General features: G+C 42.9%; 1 protein-coding gene across 1 annotated transcript in view; it reads left to right on the forward strand.

The window, feature by feature from the left end:
• The window catches only part of LOC108786708 (putative serine protease K12H4.7), a 53,541-nt gene extending 32,622 nt beyond the window's left edge, over positions 1-20,919 (forward strand). Inside the window, exons 7-9 of the mRNA XM_018556059.1 lie at positions 5,537-5,627; positions 14,133-14,341; positions 20,425-20,919. Of these exons, the coding sequence (XP_018411561.1) occupies positions 5,537-5,627; positions 14,133-14,341; positions 20,425-20,531 (407 nt within the window). The 3' untranslated portion in view covers positions 20,532-20,919. The remainder of the gene's footprint in view (positions 1-5,536; positions 5,628-14,132; positions 14,342-20,424) is intronic.
• The last annotated feature ends 640 nt before the right edge of the window (positions 20,920-21,559 follow it).

The raw sequence follows: 21,559 nt of genomic DNA on the forward strand, positions 1-21,559 counted from the left end.
GCTAGCAACAACAAAAAAATGTTCTATTTGGACCTATCCATAAAAAAGTTTGGTAAAAGTTCACAGCCTAAGCTCTCATTCACACCTGAGTGATTTGAAGTGTGTTTCCAGAAGCACTTCAATGCTCAACACTCAGATGTCAATGTAAATTTATTGTGCCCATTCACATCTGAGCGATGTGCGGTCATTCAACGCTCAAAAGAGCACAGGAGTACATTTTGTACCCAATAGACTTAAATGGGAATTCCTGCAAAATGTATCGCGCATCTTTTGTGCGATTTTTGCAGCACACAACCGCCGCCTCCTTCTTGCAACTAGCCACTCAAGTCTGAAAACGCACAAAAAAAAGGATGTCAAATGTGTCTTTGTTTTTATTAAGCAGCAGTATGGCCATCTGCAGGAGCTTTTAACCAAAACGGCCAGCCGAGAGGTCTCTAGATCTGAGCGGGCATCTTTAGACGTCCGCTCATACACGCCCGGTATGGCATGTGATAGCAATAAAGTTTGATAAAGTGAAAAAAAAATGTAAGTCCCCACCCCCCCCAAAATTTAAAGTTACACATAAAAAAGAATAAAAAAAACAAAAAAAAAAATCCCCAAAAAATGGTATAAAATTAATTTCAGTACAGCGTTGCATGACGGAATAAATGTCGGTCAAAGTACCGCAGCGCTTAATACTGAAAAATGGCCTGGCCAGGAAGGGGGTCTAAACACCTGGTCTTGAAGTGGTTAAAAACCAAACTCAATATCAATGCAGTGATGTGAGCAGATATAACTAAAACACTTTTAATGGTATATTGAACAGTATCAAAAATGAGATGGGGGTTTTCATACACTTTAATATAACAAAAATTAAAAAATGATAGTCCCAGCTGCAACCGCTGCGATCCTTGTAGTCCTGCCACTGACTCCAAGCTGTAGAAGGACTACAAATCCCGACAATACATTATACAGCAATGCAGAATAGCACTAGCTATAGAGGACTACAAATCCCAGCAATACATTATGCAGAATACCATCAGCTATAGAGGACTACAAATCCCAGGAATACATTATACAGTGGGTCCGGAGGGTCTCACGGGACGATACAAGTATCAGGACCGACATCGGTGTGTGTGTATATAGATCTATATATATAATTTCTAAACATGGCAATTTTGGAGTCCCTGTATTTCTTTCTTAAATGTCCACCAATTTAAATTTTTCTATGGCATATTTCCCTTTCTTTTCATTTCCAATCTGCACAACCCTCAAATAAAATAAAAAATTGTAAGCAGATGGTTTAGGGGAGCAGTTGGATCTGCCAGCCAGATAATTACGCCAAAGCTTCTAAACATCCTTTATCAAGAATATAGTGTATAAATAAGAACTATTGGATAAAAGTTCCTGGAGTGACCACTGAATGTTTTAATGCAATAGTGCCATTGCATGCCACCCAACTCCCAACCTGATCTGAAGCTTGTACATTAGCTTCAACACCTCCTGATCCTTAAAGGAGAACTATGAGGTGAGTGCTTTTCACTCACCTCATAGTTCTAGCCGACCTGTGACAATGAGACTGTCACAGGTCGGCTCAGTAGATCGGGAGGTGAGCGAACACATACCGGCGTTCCCTCACCTCTTGATCCTGTCACGGCTCTCTGCCGTGACAGGGGAGGGGCTGGATTCCCCCCTCCCCGCTCCGATCTGCCAGCACTGATTGGCGGAACGGACGGGGGAGGGGGCGGGTACAGCTGGCTCTGCCTCTAGATAGGCAGAACCAGCTGTCACTCACGCAGCTGGGCGGATCCAGACATTAATTGTCGGGATCCGCTTCAGCTGCGGCGTCTTAGTATACCGCAAGCTGTATACTGAGCCTAGGGTGACGGGAGGACGCTAGTTTGTGTCCTCCCGTTACCCTAAGGAGAACTATGGGGAAAAGCCTTAACCCCATAGTTCTCTTTTTTCAAGGGGAATTTTCCTGGTACACAGGCAGAAAAAATAAACTGACAGGGCTTTTAACAGTTCCCTACACTATCCTAAACTAAAAAAGGTTTGGCTGTACATGCGCTTTAAATGTGAAGAATGGAGACTTGCTTGCAGCTAAGCAAATGGACAAGCAGGCTACTGCATTTTATGGTTTTAATGAGTCTCCTCTGCAGTGCACTCCTGCTCAGGGTTCCATGACCCACTTTGCTCTTTATTAGAACATGTGCACATTTGTGTTTATTTGTACATGAGAAATCAGACCTTGAGAAATTCCCTTTCTGGCTTCAACTTCCAGCTGTGTGCTACTGCGTCCATCACAATCTACTGCTTGGCATGCTTCCAACATGATCTTCCATGTGGTTGTCATTACCAGTGTTATTTCAGTTGTGGCAAAAGGAAGTAATATGTGCCAAAAATATACTATAGAGAAAAGTTCTCAGGCATCCGATTGTTACACTATTACACATGTCACCACATTCAGAGTTACATGAGTGAGGATATACTTTCCTTGTAAAACTCCAGCAATTGTAGCAGTTATGTTTGCAAATGTGTGATTCCAGTGAAAATATGGCTATAAAATAAACCTAATAAATGAATTTGAGGGAACTGTTTAAAAGTGAAGTGATTGTTAATATGCCAAAATCTGCATGTATATGTACCCATAGATACAAACAAAGAGATATTGGGCCTTTACATAATTTTGTAGTGTAGTATTATGTTCTATTCGTTCCATGATGCTGTAAGAAACTTTATACCAAAATTGGGCTTAAAAGCCACATTTGGTAGTGTTCTTTGAAATTACAGGACAGGAACTCACTGGTGTAGATAAATCTTATATTATATAAACTGTCTATGTATGTATGGAGATATGTGTTAAGATATAATATATATAATAGATCTATTGTGTGGCAATCCCACTGTAGAACTGGGGGTATGATCATCCAGGGCTCTCAGCCAGGAAGGCTGAGAGGTGTCAGGAAACAAGGGTTCTGCTTGGGATCCTGGAACTGGGAGGTTTCAAAATGATTCAGGAGGGATGAGATCGCCAGTCCGAGGTCCAGGGTTTTGCAGTGACCAGCACCCGATGATTGCAGAGGTGTGCACAGCCCTTAAGGAAAGGATGCTAGGGGAATAAGCTCCTGCTGGAAAATAGGAAAATAGTGTTCAGGAGACGGGAGGACTCCCCCAGAAGTTAAAGTGGAGTCAGGTGGTGTGTGTGCTGGAAGCACACAAAGGCAGCCAGGGAGGCTGGAAGAACTGGTGAGGTTAGGAGAGCCATGAGTCTGAGGGGCCGCAAGTACAAGTGAGACAACACTTCCAAGAGGACCAGTAGCTCAGAAGTGGTAATGTTTAAAATGGAAGCCAGGAGGCTAACTTGTGTTTATATTGCAAGCATTGCATGGAGGTTATGCTGAACAACCCCTGCGAGGGTATCCAAGGTGGCTGTATGAACTTTTGTGTGAATAAAAGTGGGCCCTTAAACAGTAGGTACTGCAAGTGGACTGCATCCTTAAACCACTCACCATATGTGCTAATATCCCCAAACATCACATACTGTATATGTATAAATGTGTGAGTATATATTGGCACAGGACTCAAAAGTGGAAATTTGGGTCTCCAAGTACTGGTCCGCGGACCAACTCCGGCCCACGAGCCGGTACTATGTGGCCCGCAGCCAGCTGACATGTCAGGTACACGGTCGCAGACCGCGTACCTGACTTGCGGGAGAAGCTCCACGGTCTGCATCTGTGTCGGATGCAGACCGCAGAACCGCTCCTGTCAGCTCTGGCTTCCTTCGGCCGGAGCTCTCACAGTTCTGAGCTCCGGCCGAAAGAAGTTATGTGAGCAGGATCGATGCCTGGTTATCTCACTTGCAGATAAACCAGGGATCGATCCTGCTCACAGCCTCCTCCCTGCAAAGATGTGAACAGGTGAGGGGGCTGGGGGAAGGGGTTGAGTCTATTATAATTTTGTGTGTGTGGGGGTTAATAAGGGGGAGTGTAATATTTTATGTGTAGGGGAGTTAATAAGGGGAAGTGTATTATTTTATGTGTGGGGGGTTAAAGGGGGTGGGGTTTAACGTTGAGAAGCGTATTATTGTGTTTTAAGCTGGCCATACACCTTACCACCATCGCACGACTTTCGTTATGCGATGGTTGTAAGGTCATTAAAGTTTCATACGATCTGCCCATCTTGGACAGGCAGATCGTACTTGCGATGATTGATTGCAGTGCTGAGCGGGCAGTGTGCACGTGCGCACACCGGCCCGTGCGGCATCCGTCTTCCGACCACGCCACCAACCCGCCCAAAATCGTACGATTCTCGGCAGGTTTTCCAGCGTGCTTGGAAGACTAAAGTCGTACGACCTTACAGTAGAAGCGGTCACACGCTGCCCATACACCTGCCGATGATCGTGGGATCACCCACAACTATCGTACGATAATCGGCAGGTGTATGGGCACCTTTTAGTGTATGTGTATATTAGGCCCCATTCACACCTACAGTATATTTCAGGTGTGATTTAGAGATTCCTGTGTCAGGAACTTGCGTTTTCCTGCAGCAGGAATCTATAATCTGCCTTTTACAAGCGGCAACTATCATAAGATAAGAATTATCATAAGATAATTTAAGAGGGTGTGTTTAGGGGCGGAGTTAAGGCCGGGGCAGGGTTAAGGCCGTGACACACTGCACGCGAAGCGGAGCGGTGGCGCGCTGCCTTTGCGAGCAGTGTGTCATGCCATTTTCTCCTGGGCACCTCAGCTGACGAGAGCTTGCAGAGCTGAGCCTGCCGAGATGAACAATTTCAACTTCAGCCACTGGTGGCTAGTGACTCTTAAGGCCTGGCTAGTAGCTCAGGACTTGAAATTTTGAACCCTGTATTAGCAGCTTTAAACCATGCATGAAACTAGGACACCCAATAAGCTTTGCCTACGTTAATGTAGTTGAACTGGTTCTAAGCGCTATAATAGCAGTAGCTGTTATTCAGGCCTCCAATGCCAAAAAGCTTTCCACCAATGCCAAACAGTGAAAGGGATATGCTGTCTCATATGGCAAGGGTTGAGCATGAGACTTGACCCCATGCAGCAAAAAAATTAAAAATTGGTGCGTATTTTAAAACAGGAAGCCAGAGCCCTCCATTGCCTGTTGCACTGTGTGCAAGGGTTACTGAGGAAAACTACCATGTAACTTCTGACCTTTTCTTCTGAAAACACTTGTTGTCTGGCAGTCATGTCATGACTCTTTTACTGTAATATTTCAAGTCCCTGAACCACAAGTTTGCAGATAAGGAATTCTGACTCTACCATGACTTTCTTGATTTGCATACTTATTCTACACCAGTACAGAGGTTTACGTTACATTGGTAACAAATGTCCTCATTTATTATTATAAAGCGACTACTGCTTCAACTTTCTTTTTAGTGAAGGGGGCAGAATGTGAAAATGTGTGACTATTGGCCTCTTCATTGTCAGAAAAGGAAAAGTTGATAATGTTATCAGTCAACATTGTGACCGGATGGAATAATAATGCAAAACAAATGGGTTATATGTCAATTTTTTTTTTTTTTTAGGTAGACAATGGATGTACCAGACTTGTACAGAATTTGGATATTTCCAGTCTTCAGATTCCACTTCACAGCCATTCTCTGGTTTCCCATTAAGGTAAACTGTAACAACTTCATCACTGGGTTTATTGGCTCTTGCTATTGTGATTTTGTCCTTCACCCAGAGTTAGGGTGTGATCACGTGGAGCTTGAAAGTAAAGTTATCATGCAGATGACATTCTACTTTATTGAAATGATGCAGCCACTTCCTTGCAAGCTGTTATAACTATTTAATTACTTGCGGTAGTGTTTTAGGTTTTGGCGCTAATTGGAATAAGTCTTTAAAGAAGAACACAGGCATACCCGCCTGGCTGCTAGAGTGATCCCGGCAGCCTCTTCTCCCCAGGGTCCGGTGGTCTAAGGACCCATGAGGTTATCGCACCCATTCACTTGCATTGGACATGAGGATGCCGAAGGATATACCACAGCTGGAGTGGAGGGGAGAGAGGTGAGTGGTTACTGCTACGGGAACAAGGATCAGATGAGTGCATTTAAAAAAAATGTTTTTAAGTTTTTTTGTTTTTGTCCCTAGACCAAAATGAGTATCTTAAAAACTCCAGACATTTTATAGAGTTAACCCTTGTAGTGGGGCTATCCCAATACTGCAAGGGTTAATTCTTTAAATTCCTAACATTTTCTTTATAGTGAGAGGAAAGGGTTAGAACCCTGTAACATTTTTTTTCCACTATCTTTCTGCTGCTGTTGATTTACTCTCACGTGCTGTCTGGTGTAACTATTGTCATCGGGCAGAAAGTGAAGGAAAATCTATTACAGCCCCAGATACCCAGATAGCAGTTGAAACCAAGCGAGGGTTCTAAACCTTCCTCAATCTAGCCAAAATAAAAAAAAAAAAAACGTTTTGGCTGGACATACACTTTACAAGTAAAAGGAATATTGGTGTATAAACATGTGAACAGTGCATAGGCGGTGCATTGATGCACTAAAATAGTCAAAAAAGTAACATTTGAGTTCTCTTCAGTTAGGCCATTTAAAGCTGAACTGTAGACAGATATACAAATCAATGCAGCTTGGTGTTCATAAAAAAATCAGTAAATTCAGCTACTTTGAGTATATAACTTTACTTGGAATTAGCCTCCCTCAGTGCCCTATACAGCAGCAGGGGAAAGGGAGAGACAGGATACTGAAAGCCAAATTGGAGAGCTGCATTCAGTGTGCTGATGAGAAAAATCAAAATATAAATTGTTGCCAACACCACATTTCTTAAATTCAATGTACACATCCACAAAAAGAAAAATTGGGATTTTCAAGATGTCACAGAATAACAAATATACAATCTTAAAATGTCTATTTTATTTACGCATCATGATAAAATCACATCTACATGAAAGAGAATTTATGTTGATTGAGCCAGAGATCATTTATGGCTCCACATCAATATCTTACATGGTTATTCACAAAATGGTGAAGAGTTTGGAGAAGGCAGGAGAAGTGAACAATCTAGGACAAAATAGCTGATTTGGAAAAATTCTCCAATTCAGCTCACTTTCCAGTCCAGACATGTTGTCCTAGATTGTTCACTTCTCCTGCCTTCTCCAAACTCTTCCCCTTTTTGTGAATAACCATGTAAGAGCCAATTGATTCATTAATTAAACCCAAGCTTGTGCCTACTTCCACTATTTTACGACAATCAACCAATTAGGTTGATCTGGACAATAACCATCCTGCATGAATAGAAATGCTTCCTGTATGATGCATATTGCAGATGAAAGTAGATCACTGCTAGAAAGTTATCATAATTGAAAGTGATCTGTGCATTTTCAGGCGTGCTGTATTATGTCTTGATAGAGCATATTTTATATCTCTTATGTACATGACTTGATCAGAAATGCTAATCCTGTGCAAACAAAAATGACTAAATATTCCTTTTTTAAGTTGAATGCCTAAAAATGACCTTTTTAACTGTGGAAGCTTTGTTCAAAAAAGGCAAGCAGAGGACAAAGGACTAGACACCAGTATTACCTGTGGTCTCCCTGCAGCTAATCTTTTCCCCATTACTGACTTACCATGCATGTTCTTTATGTGGAGGCGGTCTTCTTAAAGGCGGAGCAGGGCTTTGTTCCCTTATGTTAGAGCTGCCCACCAGTGATCTGATAAATGGTAGGGTACTATTTAAGAAGCAGCAGGAAAGGTTAGGAAAGCCCAGATCAATCAAATAAATGAAGCAAAAACAGGTGACCCTTGTATTTCAGGTCCTCCCAGGTACAGCTTCCTCTCTAGCAGGTAGAACAGTGAGCAGCCCAGTAGATGATGCAGATAGACAGCTATGAGGCTCAAGGCTCAGCAGTACCTAGGCACAGGAAGTGCTCTGCTGGTTTACAGCAGCATTTCCTGGCAAAGGGTACATTTCAGGGTACTTGTTAGGCATGATTAACATATGCAGATGTTTTCTGTAAGATAATGTAGCGCTACCCCCGTAGGAGCCGCTGGTTGCACGGTTTACTTCTAGTCGGTCTAGGGTATGATCTTCAACTGCCCACCCGATAGCATTAACCGCCACTTCTGGTGCCTATAAACTGATGTCCACTCTGGTAGTAAAATGCTAAGTAAACAATTTATTGAACACAGACACTGAGGAGAGAGGGTATAAGGGTTCTAGGTGTCCAAGGGTAGCCATCAGAAGCTCCAGACTTCATAGAAGTATCAGTGTAAATCCACCTGGGAGACCGCAGATAGCCACTGATGTAACAGACAGACAAGATGGATGCAGATCCTCAATCAGGAAAGACACCGACCATGCTCTGAAGTCCACTTAGTTCCAGGGTACCTAGGTTCTCTTCCTCTTTCAGCATCTCAGGCCTCCTTCATGTTGGAGGCCTCAGGAAAACCTTTTCCCTCACACCAGCCCATGCCCAACCCCAGGCCTCGGCCTAGCCTGGGGGGGCAGGCTGAACAGGACCCAGCCCTAATCCATGGCTGGTCCCGGCAAGTCTGAGCACATGGCAGATCCCACCAATATATGTACCCTATCCCAGCATGCACCACTGGCTGAAAGAAGCCCAGTGATTGGCTGCTGTACTGTACATTACAGTAGCTTTCATTGGCTGTCCCACAATATGACAGTCACACTCCGCCCAGGGGAATACAGGCAAGGCTAGGCACCTGGGATTAACCAGATAATTGCCACTACAAATCCAGCCAGGCTGACTACAGCCCTGGCTATCACTAAATATCTAGTAGCCACATCACAGAAGGTGATGGGGGCTACAATAACAAATGCTTACTTTTTAAGTTTAGGTCAACATTAACATTTCAGCAGTGATGTGTGGAGAGAATGTAGTGTAAATAATACAACATTTTTTGTCAGAAGGGGAGGTTTTGGTCAGGGCCACAGTTTAATAATGTTTCAAGACACTATTTTAACTGTGGTGGCCCCTATGACCATAGACCTTTTTGTAGTCACATAATTATGTACACTTGAAAAATAAGTTTCCTGGCCATATTCATGGCAGCGCTGACAATTGGGGTTATACTCCTACCCCTAGTTGACGGGAACAAAAAGGGTTAACATGTACTACCCTCAGCCTATATAAGCCCCTCCTACTCCATAGTACTCCAGTCTTTTTTGTTCCTGTCTACCTAGGGCAGGAAGTTCTTTATTTTATCTTGGGATATTGTTGGTGATTTGGCCCCAGGGGAGTTCAGCCTCTCTCCCCTGGGAAGCCCTCAGGATCCAGCCCCGAGCAAGGGTGTTCCGCATGGGGTTGTGTACCGTGCAGTACGAATGGGCACCAAGTTGTGAATGCCCCCCTCCCCCGGACATATTCATGTGGCAGATACCTGCTGTGGCTGTCGGCTCTCCCTCCGTTCCGTTGTGTGCGGTGGCGGCATGAGGGCAGTCTGTTCGGGCAGATGAGGCTTCAGTGGGAGCTACTGCGCATGCGCGAGGACACGATCGTGACACGGGTGATGACGGGGGGAATATTACTCTACCTCAGACCACGGTTGTTCACCTGCCACACTCTCTTTGGAACCCAAGAAGATGGATGCGCTTATCACTCTGGTGCGCAAAACCTTGGATATGCGGGAGCTGGAAGAGGCCTTGTCTCCTTCCAGCAGGCACGAAGAAGCTCATTAAGGAAGAATGGGACAAGTCAGAGAAGAGAATGGGTTCTAAAGGCAGGTTCTCCCGCCTCTATCCTATTAGCAGCACTGATTACAGCAGCTGGGATTCAGCCCCCAAAGTTGATGCGGCAGTAGTGTGATTAGAGAAACACACCGCTTTACCAGTAGATAATGCAGGATCCTTTAAAGATTCTATGGACCGTAAGATGGAGTGCAACTTGGTGAAGGCCTATACTTCTTTGAGGATGGGTCTTCATCCAGGGGTGGCTTTGTCTTCAGTATCTCGCACATCCAGATTGTGGTTGGAGGATCTGGAAGAAGATATCAAGAGGGAAGTAAGTAGGCACAAGCTTCTGGATAGGATCCAGGACATGAAGCTGACAGCAGAATTCTCTACGGAAGCTTCAGATGACCTCGTCCAGTCATTGGCCAGAGGAATGGTGTCTTCAGTGGTAGCTAGAAGGGCACTTCGGCTCAGATCATGGGGTGCCGATTCCTCATCGAAGAGCAGTTTGTGCTCTCTATCGTTCCAGGGGATATGTTGTTTGGTCTGGAATTGGATTCCTACATCAAGAAGTCTATTGAGAGTAAGAAAGCCATGCTTCCACAGGAGAGGGGAAGTAAGCAAAGCTTTAGGCATCGAAGGGCTCGTCAGAGTAACTGGTCCTTTCGTGACTCCAGATCCTATAAACCCGGGAGAGAGACCTCTCGCACTCAGGCATGGAGAGGAGGATCCGGCACTGCCAGAGGAAACAGAGGCAAAAACACGAGATTTACAAAATCGGAGACCTGAGGGTGGGCGCAAGGTTGCAGCTATTCTCGGATCTCTGGGCAAGTTTAGTGACGGACGCCTGGGTACTGAAAATCGTCAATGAAGGTTACAGAATCGAGTTCCGCTTTCTCCCCCCCAGAGGACGCTTTATCAAAACCAAGTTGCCAGGAGTGCCGGCAAAGAAGCAGGTTATGTTGGACTATGTGGAATCCCTGTTGGTCCAAAGGGCAATTGTGCCTGTTCCCAAGAATCGGCAGTTCCAAGGTTTTTATTCCCATCTTTTTTTTGACTCCCAAGGCGAACGGCGAGTGGAAACCGGTCCTGGACCTTCACCAACTCAACCGGTTTGTGAAGTTGAGGAAATTCAAGATGGAATCTCTTCGTACCATAATCAAAGTGGTCCGGCCGAATATGTAGATGGTGTCCATAGACCTGAAGGACGCATACTTTCACATCCCCGTGGCTCCGGGCCACCAACACTTCCTCCGGTTCTATATCAACCCACAGGCACTTCCAGTTCAGGGCAATGCCATTCGGACTCAGCACCGCGCCCAGGACTTTCTCGAAAGTTCTCGTTACCATCATAGCAGAGATCTGCCAGCAAGGCATCAACATATTTAATTACTTGGATGATGTGTTGATCCTGGCGAATTCGGAAGCGGAGGCAATCTTCAGCAGAGTTTAGTATGGATACCCTGAGAAGGTACGGATGGGTATTGAATATGGAGAAGAGCGTTCTGACTTCAACCCAAACGATGGTATATTTGGGAGCAGAATTCAATACGAGTTGGGGAGTGGTTCAGCTGTTCGGGGACAGAGTGCGGAGGATCAAACAGAAGGTGGGATCAGTCCGATCGTACACACAGATCACGGCCAAATCCTTCATGAGCCTTCTAGGTTCCATGTCTTCGTCCATAGGCCTTACTCAATGGGCACAATGGAATATGAGGGTGACTCAGGACTCCCTCCTCAAACAATACAGATATCGGGACAAGAGGCAGCAACTCAAGATTTCTCTCAAAGTCAGCCACTCCCTAAAACGGTGGTCCCGGGACGAAAATTTGCTCCAGGGGTATCCGTTGGGGGGAGATCCCATCGTCACCATCACTACATGGGGGGCCCATCTGGCCCATCTGGAGGGCCGCTACGCACAGGGATTGTGGCCACGAGAGTGGATAAACAAGCCTTCCAATCTGTTGGAGCTGAAGGCAGTGTTTCAGGCGCTTCATTTCTTTTCAGGACATTTACTTCAAATGGCTCAAAGTTTTGGTGGCCAATGCCACGGTTGTGGCATATATGAACCATCAGAGTGGCACCAGGAGCCCTAGCTTGATGCAAATTCTATCACCTATGATTACTTGGGTAGTGCAGAATCTGGAGGGAATAAAGGCGGTGTACCTGCCAGGAACTCGGAACCACGTGGCGGACTATCTCAGCAGAAACCACATAGACCCTACGGAATGGTCTCTCTCGAGGCAGATCTTCAACATGCTTAGTCAGAGATGGAGCAGACCTCAAGTGGACCTCATGGCATCATACAAGAACTGCCAGGTCAGCAGATTCCTGTCCAGGAGGTTCCCAGTGTCAGTGGATATTCTGTCCCAGGGGCCGATCCACCACCCAAATCCACACAGCCTTTAACTGACGGCATGGCTGTTGAGAGGGAGAGGCTGAAGAAATCTGGCTTTTCTCAAGCAGTGGTGGACACAATGTTGAAGTCCAGGAAAATTCCCACTTCGGCGGCTTATCGATTTTGTGGAATATATTCTCTACATGGCCGAGGGATACCGGGATTGACCCTTCTCTCCCTTCTCCAAAAGCAATACTCTCCAAACAGGTCTGGAAAAGAAGCTAAGTCTCAGCTCGCTCAAAGTACAAGTATCAGCTATTTCAGCTATCACTGGTATCAGATGGTCTCAGAATCAGTATATTGCCAGGTTTCTGAAGGCAGTAGGGAAGGTTAACTCTCAGAGGAGGCCTCTCTCTCCATCTTGGGATCTTCCTCTAGTGTTAGGTGAATTTTCAGGTCCTCCCTTTGAACCATTAGACGAGGTCTCATTTTCTCATTTCAGTTCCTCTTACAAGACAGTCTCTTTGGTAGCCTTAGCCTCCGGTAGGAGAGTATTGGAGCTCCAGGCATGCAGCTGTAAACATCCTTTTCTCGTCTTCCAGGAGGATAGGGTAATTCTGAGGACCGCTCTGGAATTTTTGCCAAAAGTACATGCCAGTTTCCACATGAATCGGGATATCGTGTTGCCTGCTCTCAATTTGCAGGGTCTGGACTTGGTTAGATGTCTCAGAATATATGTGGACCGGTGTAGGGAATGGCGAAAATCCGACAGATTTATTATTCCCGCAGGATCAAGGAAAGGGCTATGCTACTCTGAGCATGTTGATTGTGTCTACTATTAACCCCTACCGATCAGCGGGACTGTCTCTGCCGGAAGGCATCAGGGCTCACTCCACTCGGGCGATGTCCTCTTCTTGGGCCGCAGCAGCAGGTGTTTCTTCAGACCAAATCTGCAGAGCCGCTACTTGGGCTTCCAAATTACAGATTGGATGTTAGAGTGGTTAATGACCAATTTGGCAGGAGTGTGTTACTTTCTCGCCATCAAGTCAATCATTAAATATTTTTCAGCATGCTTTTTTGTGTCTATATGATTTTGTTCACACCCTGATTTCTGCTTGGGGAGTCCCCAATTGTCAGTGCAGCCGTGGATATGGCCAGGAAAATGGAAAATGTATTCATACTTACCGTAATTTTCTTTTCCTGGTTATATTCCATGGCAGCGCTGAGCTCCCACCCGATGGGATACTTGGCTTGGTACCTAGACTGGAGTACTATGAAGTAGGATGGGCTTGTATAGGCTGAGGGTAGTACATGTTAACCCTTTTTGTTCCTGTCAACTAGGGGTAGAAGGAGTATAACCCCAATGTCAGCGCTGCCATGGAATATAACCACGCAAAGAAAATTACGGTAAGTATTAATACATTTCCCGTTTTATCCTACACAGCGTTAAATGTTATTTTGTAGTTATTTTTCCTTTTCCTCTGTAAAAATTGTATGATTGAACAACAAATAGTCCGCCATGTTGGTAACATCCTGCCACAAGGGGCATTTTCAATGCTGTCTTACACTAATCCAAGGCTTAGTTTGGTAACCAACAATTCGTATACTGATTGGTTAGAAGATACCACTTGTAACCAACGATCATGGAACTATTATTGGCTGCTGTTGCCATGGGTCTGTGACTGGGTCCTCCGCTCCTTCTCTACCAGTGCTGATTTATTTCTGAAAAAGGCATCTTTCATCGATCTCTTCTTGTGTCAGCTCTTCAGAAAAGGTAAAGGAGATTTCTGTTTTGTGGGTTTAAGGCACGTTTTAAATTTGAGCTGAAGTGTGGACTACAAGTCACAGGTGCAAGTCAAGTGAAGGAGCAACAACCATTTCCACATACCTTACAGGTTCAATTCCTCCTAGTGTCCTGAACAGAGAATCATGCTGTTGGAAGTCACCATTGTGACATTGGTCAGCTCGTTTAAACACATACCTGCCAGGAGCCTACTTTTCTTGGGACCCCAGAAATCTGCTTCAGTCACTTTACTGTTACATAACCATGAAGAGTTTTTTGTTTTCATTCTACATAGACAAATGCACAAGTATTTCAATGTGTACATAAAACATGTTGTGTCCTTGTGTTTTCACAGCTACCACATCCAACAGTGTGCTGATATTTACTGCTCCGAATTTAATTCGTCAGTGGTTACGGCTGGCATTCAGCAAACAAATGAAAATTATGGTGGCCTTAATATTCAAAGCAGTAGAACCATTTTTCCAAATGGATTAATTGACCCTTGGCATGCACTGGGGATTAACAGGAGCCTTAGCAGCGATGTCGTGGCTATTCCAATGCAAGGTAATTTTTATATAGAAAACTCTACAAATGTCAAAAATACCATTGGCCATAGAAATGTTTTCTAATTTTGTAAATTGTACAGTAATTGGGGATATCTGCTGCATTGTCTGACCCTTTGTGAGTGGACTGATGCTAATGTATCTAGCCTTGTCTGAAACTCTGACTTAGTGGACCTTTACCCCCTTTGACTAAAAATCACATCAGCATCCAGCTCTGCATATTGATATGAAATCATCTTGCATTTATTAGCTAAACAAACATATTTATATTTTACTTACAATTAATTTGTTTCCACTTCCTGGTCCACTTTGGCACAAATTATGTAATTTTGCCCAAACCCTGCATCCTGGGAAGGTTACATCAGCAGAGCATTGCTAGGAAATCTCATCTGTAATCTCATGAGATCTCAGAGAAAGGCATTTGTCCTCCCCTGAAATGTGCACAGCCACATGTCCTAGTCACATGTTCCAGGAAGTAAGGGAGATCTAGTAATCTGCCCTTTAAAAAGAATGGGGGAAAAAAATGTATTGTGGCAATGCCACTGTGTAATTTGCGAAGTGGTCACCCAGGACTCTCAGCCAGAGGGGCGCAGCGGTTCGAGGAAGCAATTACTTTTACCAGGAAAGAGCTGGCTGTACAGTTCTTTCCAGGTCTTCTGGATTTGGCTTGGGATCCTGGAACCAGGTGATTTCTAAGAGAATTGGGAGGGATGATATCTCCATTCCTGGGTCCGGGTGTTGGTAGTGACCAGCACCTAATGATTGTGTATCTGTGCACAACCTTTATGAAAAAGCTGCTGTCTAGTGTTCAGGGTTCCACCAGGGAGACAGACGAGGTGTCTGTCCAGGAGTCAGAAGGGCTCCATCTTTGGAACTAGCCTGTGTGGCCAATGTGTGGGCTACAGCCTATGTGGCAGAAGTTTTGTTTAAAGTGACAACCTGGAGTCGTTGAGACTTTGACAACTGTGAAGTTCTGTTATCTTTAAGAAACCCCTCTGAGGGAAAATGTGTGCAAACTTCTAAATGTGGTCAGGAAGCCCTAAAAAGAAGTTTGCGAGTGGACTACCTCCTTATGCATCAGTCGAAGCTAGTTCTCAGTATGCAAAGAATAAAAAGCCTGCAATTATTTATAATTTTGTTTGTAGAATGTCATCACTAAACATTTTTAAAAGTGCCTTTTTGTAGTCATTTTGAAGATATGGGTAAAGTTCCTCTTCAGCTGTATTTTTTTTTTCATCCCTGGTATTCAATCTATTGCCATACCTGGGGGTTAGATTTATTACAGTGGAGCACATTATGATCCACTTTTTGATATCCCAAGTCTCTTGCTGTCTACCAGCCACTGATTGTAAACTACATTTTCTTGATTTGCTGGTAAAATAATGAAACAGTTCCCAGGCACTTAGTGAAGGTTTATTGATCTGTTTTCACAGTAAATTCCCACTATATTTCTTTTATTACTTTTATGTCTTTTCGGTACATTACTCGTCTACCTTTTGCCTATAAAAAACAAACAGCAGTTCTTCTGTGTAAGCCATGCAATTTTTACTTCTCTTCACCTAGTTTTACTTTTGTAGTAGTATGGCTTGTCTCTTATCTGTCAATGATCATGCACACATATAACAGCTGTAGAACCTGATATCAGATTTTGAATATATTTGACAAGGTAAAAGCTATATGGCCAGTGACCCACTACACGGAAAGTCAGAGGAATCTTGACAAAGTACTAAAATGGCTTGGCTGTTAAATTGGAAAGTGTTAAGCTGGCCATACACCTTACAATTATCTGCAGATTTTCTGTGGTCAGATGGAAAAGGTGCAACAGATTCCTCAATCTACACTTAACTGTGTGGATGGAGCAATCTCCACCTGGGCCAATCTGTTGCACTTTTTCCATCTGACCACAGAAAATCTGCAGATAATTGTAAGGTGTATGGGCACCTTCACAGAGGGTGTTAATAGAAAAAAACATAGTTTGGGGAAAAAAGTGAAGCTGATAATTTAGATAAGCTGTTTCTAAAAAGTTCAACATCAGTACAGGCCAGCTAATAAATTCAAACATGCTCATGGCAAACTCCCATTTGTTGACGTTTGCCAAAAAATCTGTTAAGAACCAGCAGGAGATCTGTGCAGAGATCCCATGCCGATCAGAACTGACAGGCGTCCGTGTGAAAGGGGCCTTACTGTGCACCTTAAGTCAGGAGGTCACCTCATATATCTCTTGTAAACTGCCTGATGTCACACTCTAGGTATGCATGTATGATGATGGGGCAACAACTGTCAAAGCTCTAACCTACAGGGCTTATTCACACCAATTGCGTTGCGTTCCGGAGCGGGAGCTGCTGGAACGCAACGCAATTGCTCACAAAACTTCCCCCTGCGTTCTGGGGCGGGAGGAGGGGGTGTGGCGGTGCACCCATGCAGTGCGATCGGATGCATGGCAAAACATTGCCTGCGTTCCGTTCCACTACAAATGCAAAAAATGCTGCATGCTCTAATTTTTGCATTTGCAGTGGAACAGAACGCAGGCAATGTTTTGCCACGCCCCAGAATGCAGGGGGATGTTTTGTGAGCGATGCGTTCCTGTTTCTTGCGGTGCGTTCCAGCAGCTCTACCGCTCTTGGTGTGGACAAGCCCACAGGCAAAGAAAGTAAAATGAAATAAAGAGACAAATATAAAGCTTTGTTATAATACTTTTAAGACTGTATTACTTAGATTCTTGTATAAGCTCAGTTTTCCTTTTAGGCTCAGAACACTGGTATAATGTTAAAATAAAATGTCAGCTATATATTTTATTGTGCGGGTGGAAAAGGATTAAAACACCTGTCTGGTTTTTATTGCTGTCTGGTTTTTATTGCGGTCTGTGTCCTCAGTGAGGAGATTTACTTACACTTCCTTTCCCAGTTGATCCTCAAAGTCAGTCATTCTTCCTAACTGACCACAAACATCAATTAAAAACAGACAGAGGTTCTATCGAAGGCGAAAAATACCCTTTCAGACTGAGTTCCAATATATTTATGGTGTACAACCTGCCCTAAAAGGAAAACATACTGCTATAAATAAACCATCTTTTAGCTTAAAATATAAAATGATTGTCAGTGTGGAAAAAAAACCATATACAAGCTAAAGTAGACCTGCTATTACATTTACACATGAATCAACATGGAAAATGTCGGTCTCATTTGATAGAAAAATAATGTTCCTAAGCTCCACATTAGACCTAAATTGTAGGCAAATCACAATGACGGATACCAGAAGCATTTTGGATATTTCACTTTTAGTGACTGCATGGAGTGTATTGCCTCCGATCAACTCACAGGATGCTTGATGGTAAATGTATTATCCAGAAACCCATCCTCACTGTAACTACATTTCATTTAACTTTGTAACTGGGCCTCCCATTTTTATTTTTGTCAAATGGTAGTTTCAGTGACCACTAAAAAGTGCCTCATTTGACAGGAGGATGGCAGATAGTGGAGTTTAGCTGTGAAGTTACAGAAAGTCAGGCCACAATAACAATGTAGAGATAACTTGGAGAAGAATCTTTTCTGACTAATAAAAGGTAATAACAGGGATCCTGTGGTCTCTGCCCGACCTGAAGAACCTCTTATGTTACTAGCTGCAAGAAGGGCCGGACTTTTAATTTTTAAAAGTTATAAAACAAAAAAGTACAAGTTCAAGGTAATTAATGAAACCGTGTTTCTATTAGTCTCAAGTTAATAATTGTATAGTGTATTGTAGCACAGCCAGATTTTCTTTTAAACAGGCCCTTTTTATAAATACAAAAATAAGTTACTGCGAAGGTATAACTTCAGCCTCAAGGTCACTGAAGTTATATCTACAATTGATATCTCCGACTGGTAACATTTCATAGAAAAACTTCATCCACTTCCCTTCCCAAAGTCCAGTGAATTTGGACAGTCAGATTACATGCATCCTTGGATACTATGTGCGGAATGTTAAAATGTCTGAGTTATAAGCAAATTTTCATTCATCAGCCATGTTGAAGCAACAAGATGATCAGGTTATTGTTATGATTCTATCATGCATTAGATTAATAGGCACCTTTGTGCAGACATGATAGTTTCATTGCTCATATCGGACTGGACTTTTGTACTGTATATGCAAGAAAACTTATTTTTGATGTGAAAACTGTTACACTTTTCTTATAATGATAGCTGTTTAGCTTGAGGTGACATTGCAAAAATACCTTTTCTTCATGAGTTACAGCCTCTTTTTTTAAAAGCAAAGGTATTTTCATGTATCGGTCATAATTCAACAATTGGCGGCAGATGCATGCGTGTGTCATTCTTTTCTAGGGTTTTAGGCTTGTTGGGCAGTACACAGAGTAATCAGAAATGGTGAGTCAAGTTAAAGCCCAAATAAAGTGTTATTAAATCTTTAAATGTAAGTAAAATGCAAGGGCATAATATACATACATGCATGCATGCATGCATGCATGCATACATTGCCTAATTGCTGTTTTTATTTTACCTTTTTATGTCTTTGTTTCTGAAAATGAGAACACAAAGGTCTCCTTGTGTACAGCTGCACTTTTAGGGTGCCTACTTGTCATCCAGGGTCTCCCTGGAGCCGCCCTTACATGCAAGCTCCTGAGACTATGCTGCGGAAAGTGTGCGCCCCACATGGGGAAGTTTGGAGAAGCCGCAGAGATAGTATTTGTAGAGTACAGTGGCGATCTTCTCATAAACAGTAGAAAATATATTTTGAGAGCAAGATTACGAAAACATTAAAGGTGCTGCTATATACATGGATCTAGAGGGAAACGTTTATTTCCATAAGGGTTTTATACCACTTTAAAAGTTCAGTTTAAATCCATTAAACTCATTCCAGGTGCATAAAAAGAAAAGGTGCTCAATGTCTTACATTCATACTGCCACCTGCCGGTAGCAGCAGATTGGGACCCTTGCTTTTTTTTGTGGTCTCCTCCTGCAGAGGTTCAACAAAACTTTGCTGAGACAGAAAAATACCTTTTTTTTTCATCCAGCATAGCTCATGCTCCCTGTTGATTGTAGAGGTCTAGCTCTGATTCATCACAGAGTGTGTTGGAACCTTCATAGACAGACCACTGCTTCCCCAAAGAGAGCAATTGTCCAACTCTGCAGCTGCTGGCAGAGGATATGATTTTCAACTTGGGTTTTAGTTAATTTCTGAAGAAAATGAACCAAAAGATTTTAAACATATATTTAGTTTTATGCACCTGAAATGTATTTAGCTGATTTAAACTGAACGTTTAATTGGGCTTGAACCTCTTGTACCCTTTGTGGGACCATAGCAGCTTGTGCTTTTCATCCTTAAACATTGTAGTCCCCTACACTACAAAACAAGCAACTGTCAAGTTTGACCTGATAATGCAATCTGATAATCGACAGCAGAACTAGACTGTATGAGATCTAGAAAAACAGAGCATTCAAGCATCTGGAGTAATATTAAAAGTCTACTTTATTTACTACATTAAAGAACAAATCCAGTTAAAAGTGATAACCCAAATTTGGTAGATGGCAGAACATTGAACTACCACTTTTGTCTTGTCTATCTCTGGGAATCTGGTTCTCTTTGATCTTTTCATTTGAGCTGCTAGCTTTGCCCACCTACTGAAACCACATTGTAGAGAATGCACCTTGAGACCTGAGAGAATCCCAAAGTAGACAAGAACATCCAAAACTCTGAAGGTGTGAAATTGTCAGCATGAGATACTACTACTGCTCTCCCCAACACAGCCTAGCAAAACCCCCGAACTGCATCAGTCTCGGCAGATATGACCGATCTACATGCAAATATTACGGCAATTCAAAAATGATCAGAACTGCTGCTGCTTCCTTCATCAGCGTTGTGTTTTAATTCTAGAACTGTCATATCTCTCAAAGTGTCGCTATTTTGGCAGCACATCGCTGGAATATAGAACAGACTAGAAGTATCTTTTATCTGGCAGGGGGCCCTTCATACATCTTATTCTAGGTATTAGACTGTTACATAAACGTATAAACATTGTTTTGGACCATCAAGTAGCTCTTGTTAATAGAAGTAGGATTACTAATTATTATCTGACCTTTATTGTTGCAGATGCTGCTCACTGTGCTGATATGTATCCTGCCCGAATACAAGAACCTCCCATTTTACCAGCTGTAAGAAAACACATATACGAGCTGCTTACAAAGTGGCTCCAGTAATAATACATTGTGAGCGTTCTAGTCTCCTATGGGTGATATGTACAGTTCCTACCCACTGAGCATTAAACATAAGGTTTATTAACCTATAAAGATTTTGCAAACTACATCTTTTGTTTTCCAGTTGTTGCTAAACTACAACTTCCATCATGGCCTTGCATGCGCCAGCATACTGCGCGCTGTCTTATGTAAACAGCTGCAGAGCACAAATGATCCTGGATAATAAAATATGCTGTATCACAAAAATGTAATGCTTGAAGATCACATATACTCTGCAGATGGTTTTCAACATATTGGATGATTTTTGTGTCAATATGACCACACAGCATGTGGCAGAATTTTGCTGTTTAGATAAACGTTTTGTTTCTTGTCCTGGCTTCAATTTTATTTTGGTTAGGACAGTAATAAACTATTTATTTTTTCAAAAAGTCTAGTGTATTTTTCTATCCTCCCTCAGTGTATGTTTCAGTAATCTGTATTGTCTTTGCCCTTTTACCTATTTAGAAAGAGACTCATACAGTATATATACAAACTCTGATGATAAAACTCAAACTCCAATGCAGTGATAGCAAACCTAAAGTGTGAAATACTTAATACAATATGACTGCCCATCACAATAATGAAACTCCAAAGTTGGAAGGGGGTGAGGTCAAGTTGTTGATTCAGTGCAGCGGATTTACTAAAGGTGAATAGCCTGTTCATTATGCAAGGGAATTTTTTTTCTTAGTGATTGTGATGAAAATTCACTTTGCAAAAAATTCTCATTCACGTGCAAGGAAATGTAGAAAAACCAAACAGTATTTTTGCGAAGTCAGCAGAGTTTAACCTCATTCACTAAGCAAATGGAAAATTCCCTTGCAAAGAGGGTAATAAACACAAGCTTAAACATTGCAACATTACAGGAAGGCCTTGATAAAATAGGGGAGTGGGCAACTACAGGGCAGATGAGGCATGCAAGGAGTTTTCATCTTCTCCATGTGCTTGCATGGGTTTCCGCTGTGTACTCTGGTTTCCTCCCACCCTCCAAAGAC

The sequence above is a fragment of the Nanorana parkeri genome, unplaced genomic scaffold (assembly GCF_000935625.1).
Source record: "Nanorana parkeri isolate BGI_ZX_2015 unplaced genomic scaffold, ASM93562v1 scaffold223, whole genome shotgun sequence".
NCBI classification, from domain to species: Eukaryota; Metazoa; Chordata; class Amphibia; order Anura; family Dicroglossidae; genus Nanorana; species Nanorana parkeri.